Here is a 12,110-nt window from a genome sequence, read left to right as displayed (position 1 = left end):
ATGGTGTTAAGGAGAGGAATGCAGAAGGTCAGATGATTGTGGATTTTGCGAAAAGGATGGACATGGCTGTGGTGAATACGTATTTTAAGAAGAGGGAGGAGCATAGGGTGACGTACAAGAGTGGAGGAAAATGCACACAGGTGGATTATGTCCTATGTAGGAGGGCCAGTCTGAAGGAGATTGGAGACTGTAAAGTGACAGGGGAAAGTGTAGTTAAGCAGCATAGATTGGTGGTCTGTAGGATGACGTTATTGATCAAGGAGAGGAGGAGGAGTGTGAAAGCAGTGCCAAGGATTAAATGGTGGAAGTTAGAAAAGGATGATCGTGAGGTGGAGTTCAGGGAAGAGTTAAAACAGGCACTGGGAGCCAGTGAAGAGTTACCGAATTGCTGGGTAACTACAGCAGAGCTAGTAAGGGAGACTGCTAGAAATGTGCTTGGTGTGACATCTGGACAGAGGAAGGAGGACAAGGAGACCTGGTGATGGAATGAGGAAGTACAGGAGAGTATACAGAGGAAGAGGATGGTGAAGAAGAAGAGGGATTGTCAAAGAGATGAAGAAAGTAGACATGAATATAAGGAGATGAGATGCATGGCGAAGAGAGAGGTGGCGAAGGCTAAGCATAAGGCATATGGAGAGTTGTATGAGAGATTGGACACTAAAGAGGGAGAAAAGGACCTGTACTAATTGGCTAGACAGAGGGACAGAGCTGGGAAAGAGGTGCAGCAGGTAAGGGTGATAAAGGATAGTGAGGGAAACGTACTCACAAGTGAGGAGAGTGTATTGAGTAGATGGAAAGAGTACTTTGAAATGCTGATGAATGAAGAGAATGAGAGAGAAAGAAGGTTGGATGATGTGGGGATAGTGGATCAGGAAGTGAAACAGATTAGCAAGGATGGAGTAAGGACAGCTATGAAGAGGATGAAGAATGGAAAGGCTGTTGGCCCAGATGACATACCAGTGGAAGCATGGAGGCGCTTCGGTGTAATGGCAGTGGAATCTTTAACCAGATTGTTTAATGAAATTTTAGAAAGTCAGAGGATGCCTGAGGAGTGGAGAAAAAGTGTTTTGGGTACCTATCTTTAAGAATAAGGGTGATGTGCAGAGCTGCAGTAACTACAGACGGATAAAATTGATCAGTCACAGCTTGAAGTTATGGGAAAAGAGTAGTGGAAGCTAGGTTAAGAAGGGAGGTGATGATTAGTGATCAGCAGTATGGTTTCATGCCAGGAAAGAGCACTACAGATGCAATATTTGCTCTGAGAGTGTTGTTGGAGAAATACAGAGAAGGTCAGGAGGAGTTATATTGTGTCTTTGTGGACTTAGAGAAAGCATATGACAGGGTGCCTAGGGAGGAGTTGTGGTATTGTATGAGGAAGTTGGGAGTGGCAGAGAAGTATGTAAGAGTGGTACAGGGTATGTACGAGGGTAGTGTGACATTGGTGAGGACTGCGGTGGGAGTGACAGATACATTTAAGGTGGAGGTGAGATTACATGAAGGATCAGTTCTGAGCCCTTTCTTATTTGCAGTGGTGATGGACAGGTTGACAGATGAGATCAGACAGGCATCCCCGTGGACTATGATTTTTGCAGATGACATTGTGATATGTAGTGAGAGTAGGAACCAGGTTGAGGAGACCCTGGAGAGGTGGAGATATGCTTTAGAGAGAAGGGGAATGAAGGTCAGCAGGGCTAAAACAGAATATGTGTGTGTAAATGTGAGGGAGAGTAGAGGAATGGTGAGGATGTAGGGAGTAGAGTTGGTAAAGGTGGATGAGTTTAAGTACTTGGGATCAACAGTTCAGAGTAATGGCGAGTGTGGAAGAGAGGTGAAGAAGAGAGTACAAGCAGGGTGGAATGGGTGGAGAAGAGTGTCAGGAGTGATTTGTGACAGACTGGTACCAGTAAGAGTGAAAGGGAAGGTCTACAAGAGGGTAGTGAGACCAGCTATGTTATATGGTTTGGAGATGGTGGCATTGGCGAAAAGGCAGGAGTCAGAGCTGGATGTGGCAGAGTTAAAGGTGTTAAGATTTGCACTGTGTGTGACTAGGATGGACAGGATTAGGAATCAGTATATTAGAGGGTCAGCTCAGATTGGACAGTTTGGAGACAAAGCAAGAGAGGCGAGATTGCGTTGGTTTGGACATGTGCTGAGGAGGGATGCTGGGTATATTGGGAAAAGGATGCTAAGGATGGAGCTGCCAGGTAAGAGGAAAAGAGGAAGGCCTAAGATAAGGTTTATGGATGTGGTGAGAGAGGACATGCAGGCAGTTGGTGTGAAAGAGCATGATGCAGAGGACAGGAAAAATGGAAACAGAAGATCCGCTGTGGCAACCCCTAGCGGGAACAGCCGAAAGAAGATGATGAAGGAATATTTTTGAAAACTTAAATTAATCCTGAAAACAGCGTTGACATCTAAGAACAAAATTCAGGCTATAAACCATTTTGCTCTTCCTGTCCTATCCTACAGTTTTGGAGTGATTGGCTTCAAAATGTGTTGGATAGATTAGATAGGAAAACAAAGATGATTCATGCTCACCAAATGATTTATAAAAATCAATGCATACCAAGATCATATATTCCCCGTTCCGAAGGAGGGATGGGCCTCCTTGAAATTGATTACATGTGTAGATCTGCTATCTTGGGAATGCACACATACCTGCTGACCTCACAGGACCCAAAGGTAATGAAAGTTTTTCAACATGAGGAGAATAACTCTAAGACAACTTCCTTGAGTAGTCTAGCAGAAGCATATTGACGTCAAGCAAGAATGGAAATCAAACCAGAAGTAGATAAAAATCAAGCGGCAACTGAATGTGCCAAAAAACAAAAGAAAGAATATAAGGTGAGGGATCAGATGAGAAGGCAAGAAATATGGAAAATGCATAAATATAGTTGCAAGTATAGGAAACTTCTGGAAGAACCTCATGTTGTTCAGGATCGAATGCAGGAATGGTTAAGGACAGGCAAATTCAAACCAAAAGATGAAAGGTTAATATTGGTGGCCCAAAATAGTGGGCTACATACAAGTTGGTTTACAAAGTCCATTGAACATGTGGGAGAAGCAAACAAGTCTATGTTTTGTAAAACAGAACTGGAAACAGTCACACACCTCATTGCTGGTTGTGACATACTAATGGCAGAAGGACTGTATACTGAAAGGCATAATACTGTGGCAGGTCTATTGCACTGGGGATTGTGCAAACATTATGATACTAAAGTAGCTGAAAAACACTGGAAACATGAGCCACAACTCATCACAGAAAATGATGAAGTCTATGTCACATGGGATCAACCCTTACTAACAGTTCAAAAGATAGATGCGAGAAAACTAGGTATAGTGGTCCATGAAAAGGAGACAAAAGTAGCATTGATCATTGAAATCATTACAGCCAGTGACTACAGTGTCTTGTGTACAAAGAGACGCAAAGCCATAAAATATCAGGATTTGTAGGCAGAAACGAGAGCAATGTGGTAGAAAGATACCTAGACCATTAGTAGTAGGAGCAACGGATCTTATAAAAAATCTACAATCGTATTTAGATAGGTTACCAATACATGTAACTCCATATGAGCTGCAGATGTCATTACTGGACAAAGATTGAAACTAATTTCATGAACTTTAATCGTACTTTGACTTAGGAATGGGGTCCATTCCCGTGATGGTAATAGAAACTCAAAAGACTTGGAGAAATTAAAAAAAGGGTTCCCTATTGTAAAGAATACTGCAACAGTGAAGAGAAGGAGCTTCTACCATTATGGTAAGATCTTATATAACTCTGCTTTCTTAAAATCCCCGTTATTGGCTGAGATCACTCTAGGCCGACTATCTCAAGTGCTTACCTCGCATCAATTCATTCTCAGATTACCAGCTTTATCCCAACAGGGTCATATCACAACCCTGTGCAGGATAAAAAACGTAATCGGAGAAAGACTGATCTTTTTATTTTCTTCTTATTTTTCTCAAACCAATGGCAGCTTTTGTGGGACCTCCATACATTCAAAGGTGAATCGCTGGTGCCTAATGCCAGCTGTGATGCTAGAGAATGTCTACAAACAAGATTTAACTAAATCAAGTGTGTCATGTCAGTAATAAAAAATTTACTGAAGTTATGATGCCTGCTATTTGACAAAGCACTGTTTTACTAAAACCAGAAATAATCTTTAAAATTTAAAGGTGAAGAACAAGTACCAGTCCTCAAGTTTCTTCACCTATTTATAAATACCTGCATAGTTTATTAACTAAACAAGATTGCTGTACTAAATTTTGTTGTTTTGACAGGTTTTACAAAATATAAAAATAAGAAAACTTGCTGTGGTTGGTGGCCTCTAGCTACTACAGGATTTGTTTGTGCTTAAAGCCAGCTATGATTAAGAAAGACACAGATGAATAGTCTGCAGTTGCCTTTTATAATTATTTAGCAGAAAGACCTAGGTTTAAAATACATGTTTGCTTATTTAAAAAACTCCTTGAAGAGGGAGAAAATGCTGCCATGGAAAATCTTTGTGATCTTAATACTTTAATTGATGGAAATTGTTCCACAAGAATTGGATTGGATTGGATTGGATTTTTGGTGGCAGAAGAAATCTTCCTTGATTTTTTTTTTGGGGGGGGTGAGGGGGTAGGGGGAGGGACAGACTAGAAGAGCAAGTAATTAGCTTGCTTGGAAAGTAGAAAGGGAAAGTTTAATTTGAGTAATGCCAAGAGGTTAAAATAGAGAGGTCTACTGGAAAAAAAATTCTTTGGATTATTTTATAACTCCCCAGCCTGTGCTGATGTCATTGTTGGTAGAAGCTAAACAAGTTCAGCCAGAATTAAAGGTGGTAAGCGGGGCTGATAGTGTATGGGAATTCGAGACAGAGAGAGTTACGAAGAGTAGGGCTTCCTTGTCTAAAATCTTAGAAATTTTACTTGCTTGTATGAACCCTTCTTTTTAAAGAATTGTGTTAAAATACTAAGGTACAGTGAAACACACTTGCCCAGTCATCGTTCTCAGGTCTGTCTGTGGGCGTTTCAGTAGAAGTGGTGTCTTTGAGTGAGTGAGGAGAAATTTCAGGTGAAGGTATGGATAATCCATTGGTAAATTACCATATCTCTTTCTGTCCAATCACATTGCTGTTTACAAGCTCCTTGTGACATTCTTCTTTTTTTTCCCTTACAGTTGGTTAACAGTTTCGTATTCTTCAGTTTGTTACAGAGGAACACTGTTAAAGCAAACTCCACTCCTTTTTGCCCCTGAGAAGATTTAAACATTGCATCTTGTGTAGCTTTTCCTCAACTACCCCAGGTACCCTGTAAAGTCTCAACAAAACCACATCAGACTAACTTTGACTTCCACTGGCTGTAGTCTTCTTCATCTAGATCACGTCTTCAAAAGAACAAGTAGTGTTGTCATCTCAGTTACAAATAACTTGCAAATCAGCCCCATCCTGAAGCTAACCCACAGTTCTCTTAACGCAGAGCTTCTAGAATTTGTATTGCTTGTTTATAGCAAAAAAGCATATGCATACTTGCTTCTTCTGCAAAAATCTATTTGATATACCAATAATTGAGGATATCCTATCCTGGTAATCTGCCATATTTCCTGTGAAATGCTCATAGAGATATGAATACTACTGAACCACTTGCAACCCTTTCTTATGTACTACAAATCCTCATGTTTTCTCTGCCTTTTGTCATGTCTTTACCCAATTAATCACCACTTCCACTAGTTTTAACCAGTCTTCAGGTTCAGAAACAATCATCAAAAGGATACTGACACCCTCAATAAAATTGTCCAAATTGGAGTATTGCCTCTCAATTTTTAAGTGATACCCACCCCACTTTGGTTATTCACTTCCAGTTCTTCACCCAAAATTTTACCATATATAGTTACATGAGAATCTAAATTCAACAAATACTGCTTTAAAGACTCCTTCAGACTACACAACTGGAATAATATCTTAAAATAGTTCTGTCTTTACAATGCAGTCAACAGTTTTGACTTCTCGTTTCTTAGAATTCTAAATGAACATGCCAGAGAAAAAGGCGGCATCAGATATAAATCTACTGCATGGATATCCCAACAGACAAAGCAGTTAGTGAGACAAAGCCTGGAACACTGGAACACATACTTAGCCATAAAAAAAAAAAAATGCTTTCATTCAGGTCTTAGCATACTCTAGGAAACACCATTAAGGAAAATCACTAAAGTTCAAGTTCTTAGCCTACCGCGGTGGTGGTGCTGCGGTAGCATTGTCGCCTCACAATAAAATGCTGTCCGGTTCGATTCTCAGCTAGAGCGTCTTCTGCGTGGAGACATGTGTGAATGGGCGTACCTTCTTTGAAGGTTGTGCGTCAGGCCTGGCAAGCCGGTATGTAAAAATCAACTGCCAATCAGTAGCGGACCGGAGTTCTGCTGTGGCGACCCCTAACCGGGAAAAGCCGAAAGACACAAACAAACTAAAGTTCAAGTTCTTCTAGACAAAAGAAACAACTTCTCTTATCACCAGATCCTGACTGAAACTTCTTCCAAAAGGTTCTGGTCAGGTAACTTTCAACTCCTGAGACCATGCCAACCATCAAAACCAAATCTTTAACCCAGTGCATCTGACTACAGTACACCTTGTGCCTCCAACTGCAACTTCATCAGATCTGTAACCTTTCAAGTCATAATGCATCTCTCAGTTCCCAGTCTAACTCATCACAAGGTAAAAATCCCAATCCGTTTAACTCAACCTATTTCAACCTTAGAAATAAAGTCCTTCCCAGAGCACTAACACTGCACCAGTGTCGTTTATAAATATTATTCAGCACCATAGACACGACATTAGCTTAGTATCAGCAGTCTAGCTTGACCTGTCAATGCCTTTGAATACACTCTTTTGCACTATACTCTTCCTAAAACTCCTAACAAGCCTGTCTACCACCTACACCTCCTAGTTCAGCTGTTACATGTCTAACAGTTATAATCCTCATCCACCTTTCTCCTTTTCCCCTGTAGGGGTCTCTTACAGCTCCATCTTAGGCCCTCTACTGTTTGTTAATGGCATACCCTACAGACTGGTAACTCTTCCAGTTTAAAATATGCCAACAACTCCAACTTATATCTGTTTTGCCAACACAGCTGAAGAACTTCAGTCTCATGCTGAGTCGTCCTTCTCATCCACCGAATCCTACTGCCAAAACCTATCGTAACCACAACACTAAATTTTCCATAATATCCTCCAACAGCAATCACATTGAAATTTGTTTTGAAGGCAATATTCCTAACTCAAATACGCCCAACATCTTTGCCTAAATCTCTCCTCCTCATTTTTTGTTGCATATAACTAACTGATTGTCAAAGACATAAAAATCTCTAAAATGTCTGCTGTGCCTTGAGTCTTATGACCCAGTGAGGGACAACATAGGGCATAATTCAGATGCTGCTTTCTACTGGCAAAGTTTTAACATTAACCAATTTTTTTTATATTCAGGGCAACTTTGAAATAACAAAATCTTCCAACCCTTAACAAACAAGAGAACTCAATCCTGCTAGCTAATGTATCTTCTACTTTGTGTTTAAGTTCAGCAATTCTTTGTTAATCTCTGTAATCATGTCTAGCCTGTTATTTTCTGATGACCTCAAAGTTAAATTGTTTTTTTTTTTTTTTTTTTTTTTACTGAACCTTACCAAAGTGCCTTTGTGTACTCCTGTATCCTTCCTCCCAGGGCCACTTTAAACGTATCCTAATTGCTCATTAATTCTCCTTCGGCAGTTTATTTTATTTTACATTTGTTAACCGGGGAAATTTGGTTGGGCACAAGGGCCCCTTTTCAGGAGAGGCCCATTGAGAAAAGCTCCAGTACGCAAAATACAATCAGAATCTTTTAAGTTGGGTAATATCAGCAGTGTCAGGCAGCATACAGTTTAAAATAAATTTCACAATGCCAAATGAGTTGAGTAATTATGCTTGCAGTAGTAAGGCTTTTTATATTAATTTTACTGTATGTAGGTAAATAAAATAAATAACTATGCAGTAGGATAAATGTCACAATACAGAGTAGAGTTATTTACAAAGGATGGGTAGCAAAAGGTTGATTTTATTTTGAAATATTAATAAAAAACAGAGTTGAGAGGCCTAGGTAGAAGTTGGGGTGGGTGAAGAATGAGTGATACTTGGTAGCAGAGTGGAGTAGTGTAGAGGCATAGAAGAAGAGAAGGAAGAAAGCTGGGATGTTATACTTATGCTGGAGATGTACAGCTACAGAACCAGGATGTTGAGAGGTGTTTCCTTAGATGTGTTTTGAATGCCTATTGGTTTTCAAGAAGAATGAAAGCATGTTGGAGGGCATTCCAGAGGGTAGCTGCAGAGCTCGAGTATAAGGAGGTTCCCAACGCATTTGAGGCTTTATTGACAGAGAGGAGTTTTGTCTTTAGAGACAAGAGCTTTGGTAGAGGGATAATATTGAAGCATGCCTTTTAGTTCTGGACACTTATCAGGGTAGTGCATTAGAGTAAGAGCTAGTAGTAACTGACTATAATAGAGATGATGTGGACTTTCAGTCCAGTTTAGTTTAAGGGCAGAACAGTAATGAGTTCGAAAGGGGTGATTTGCAGCAAAACTAGTTATTTTATTGTAACATAATTCCAGCTTTGTTTGTGTTGACATTTATTGGTTAGTTAAGAATGGGGAAGCATACTGTAGGCTAGGCAGGAGGGAGGGAGGATGTAGCTATGATTTCTGTGGTTCTGTCTGTTATTTTTTTTATTAACAGTTTGGAAATATAGGTCAAATCGCAAGTTGTCATCAATGATGACTCATACGAGTTTGGTGTTATGGACCTTTTCAATCAGGGTGTTTAATGAAGTAATTTTGACAAGAATGTTGTTTTGGGGGAATATTTTAGGGGTAAAAAGTAGTAGGGTTTTATTTTTGGGGGGGGGGTTACGTAGGAGCTGTGAGTTGTCTAGGCAGGATTCTATGGTTGTAAAGGATTCTTGAATGATTTCTTGAAGTTTTTGTAAGTTAGAAGCTACAGTTACAACAGCTCTACCGCCTGAAACCAAGTCTTTACACAAGGTTCTGAAAAACTTTACGTAATATATGGTAAACACCTGTTCTTCTGTAATACATTATTACCCTACAAAGAGACCTTCACTTTGACCAGTGCATGATCTTGAGAGTATTACTGGGAATGTTTGAATGTAAATAACAGAATATAATTGACAGATAATAAATGGTCAATTGTCACAAAGAGCTTGTCTATTATGGACATATAGTGAAATCTGTGTGAATAATAAGTCAAAATCTGCATGTCCAAATCAAAACATGACACATCTGTCAATCTAAAGCATTCAGATAATGAGAACCTTATCTGCTTAGTCTAAGTATGTAAAACGCAAAATCCAAAAGACTCCAAAACCAAAACAAATCCAAGGCAGAAGGTTGTGAGCAGCAACTGTTTGATTTGGTAAACTGATTAAAACCAAAATAAATAAATTACATATGTATTAAGTGCATTCATCCCGTATTGGAAATTCATTAGAATATAAAAACAGCTAAGTTACAAAACTTGTATACACACATCCATAAGCAATGACAACACTTCATTTGATGTTTCAAGGAGTGTCTCCAACCATTCCTAGGCAAAGTAGTATCACAATGCCATCTAGTGTTCGGAATATTTAAGTGCACTTCATTTTAACAGTGTGTAATCTTGCAAGCCAACTAGAATACTGTAAACTTTTTGTATCAGCAGATTGTGTTTTTATGTATATGAAAAGTAGTTTCTGTGAAAAATCTTAAATAAAAAATAAAAGTCACATTAAAATGAATGTACAGTTCTTTAGCCATATAGAATATAACTACTTTTTAAATTGTATACATAAAAATCGCTCCAAAACAAGCTAATACCTAAAAATAATTCAAAATACAATGCATGCAATGAGATGGTAAAATATATTAAAACCAATGGTAACAAGCAAATAGGGGCATTCTTTTAAAGGGTATATAAAATGGGTTCCCTGTTAGCAGATAGCAGACGCAGTTTGTCGAATGCGGCTTGATTGAACTGAAAAGAGCGAAAAGGCAAAATAGCGAAGTGGCTTTTCAGAGAATTCTTTCTCTGGGAAAGAATTTGTTTGGCTGCTGTCGTTACTTTGCCGTTTTCGGCACTGTAGTGCGATCTCGGAGTTGGTATATTTAAGTAGGGGGGGCCACAGCCCCCCCCCCAACATTATGTAATGTTTTAAAGTTTTTTTTTTTTTTTTTTATATTTTGGAACAGAGATTTTTTTCCCTTGGAAAAAAATTACTGTTATGATGTTTCGACGCTGTAATCTTTTGCTTACATGGGGTCAATTATTTATTGTTCGCTTTTGTCAGCATGCGATAACATAGTATAGACCCTATAAAATGTATATCATACGTCATCTCCCTGTAGGGCCTTGAATGGGTGAAAAATGTTTTTTAAATATAAAACCACATAAATAGCTTTATTTGTTGATGTGTTGTGCATTTAAAATGTAAAAAGGGTGCTTAAAGTGCGGACCTGTAGCGAAGGGGCCAGAGGTATTATTGTACTATTCATCTCTACCTCTGTTTCATTACCTAGTCATTGCTTTAAATTTCAAGAGAGGTGAAGTGGAAAAAGACTTACGTCCAGGCTAACCATGGGCATTCAAAGTCAGTTGCCAATATAATATCCCTTAGTTCCATTAACTGTACCCGTGGACCTCCCCTCATTCCCTACTTTCCTCCTTCTACAACTACAAACTTAAATGTGTGACTTTTGCTGTCCAAAACATGTCTTGCCAAGGCTTTTGGGGTTCCTTTTGTTGATGTTATACTAGTGTTTGTAAATTCTTTCCTTCAACCTATGCTCAGTTTTACCTATGTAAAAACATGGGCACTGTTGTCATAATGCCATGTAGACCACCGTCCTGGAATTACAGTCAAAATTTGACCTAAGTTTGAATTAATTGCCTTTAATAAGAAACCTGTCACACATTAGAATGAATTTACATTGGGAACCGAACCCACATTTCTTCATATGACAAACCTGATGCATGTTTTCTTCAGATGTGTGTTCCAAAATTTCCTTCAGGCTCCTATCTCTTCTAAATGTAAAACTGGGTTTGGGTCCCAACTTCTCTCGCAAAGTGGGATTTTCACAAATGATCACCCAGTTTTAAAAAGTTTGCAGTATTCTAGCTGGCTTGCAAGATTACACACTGTCAAGATGTTTAATGCTAATTGAGCTCGTATTTAAACTTTCTTGTAGCAAGTTTCATATTTTTATTGTTAAGCATGATTTGCTGGAAATATACTTGCGTGATTGGGGTGAACTAGCAGTTGCTAGGCACCCACCTTTATTGTAGTGTATGAGATGGTAACATGTATTTGTGAAGTGGGGGGGGTGTCCCCAAAAGACAGGAACTTCAGAGATAAACAACTGAATTTAGAGGAGTAAGAAAGAAGGATATCCCATTATGTGAGCTGGCTTTGAGGATCCCCTCATAGACCAGTGGATGCAGTGATAACACATCTGTTATGTCATTTGTGTCTCAAGTTTGCTTCATTATTTAATCCATATATGATTCCCACATTTCTATCCTAAGCTCTACACAGTTCAGTGGTATTTTCTGTGAGTAGCCCTCTTGGCAAACTAATACGCAGATGATTTTAAAGTAAGGTTTTGATTAAAGTATGAACAGAGTATGTCAAAAGGATGCAGAACAGTTGCATAGCATGTCAGTGAATCATAACTGTCTGAATACAGTCACATAAAAGCCTAAGGAAGTGTACAATTTCATTACTTCTGTGTAAATCCTACACAACTGAAAAAGTAAATAAATTATGTGCAAGTCCCCCATGCATCACAGTGTAGGTGACAGCATCCCACATACTCCTGGCAACTTTGTATATATAACAACTCAGTGGCACATAAGGAACTGAATATAGCAGTCACCAGTCGTGTATGTATGTATGTATATATATATATATATATATATATATATATATATATATATATATATATATATATATTGTACATTTGTGCGCTTGTGTGTGTGTATATTTATTTATGTTTATTTTCTGGACATAATTTTGTTTTTTTGTTTGCTGGCCTTGAACTAGTTGCTAGCCC

General features: G+C 38.8%; 1 protein-coding gene across 1 annotated transcript in view; it reads left to right on the top strand.

The window, feature by feature from the left end:
• Positions 1 to 12,110, top strand: part of TARBP1 (TAR (HIV-1) RNA binding protein 1) — a 2,802,917-nt gene that overhangs the window by 1,766,048 nt on the left and 1,024,759 nt on the right. Inside the window, exon 25 of the mRNA XM_044087106.1 lies at positions 5,268 to 5,287. Within this exon, the coding sequence (XP_043943041.1) occupies positions 5,268 to 5,287 (20 nt within the window). The remainder of the gene's footprint in view (positions 1 to 5,267; positions 5,288 to 12,110) is intronic.

This window comes from Protopterus annectens, chromosome 1.part1 (genome assembly GCF_019279795.1).
Source record: "Protopterus annectens isolate FY-2018-M chromosome 1.part1, PAN1.0, whole genome shotgun sequence".
Classification (NCBI taxonomy): Eukaryota; Metazoa; Chordata; order Ceratodontiformes; family Protopteridae; genus Protopterus; species Protopterus annectens.
The sequence above is the reverse complement of the archived record's forward strand: the minus strand, read 5'-3'. Positions and strand labels throughout refer to the sequence as shown.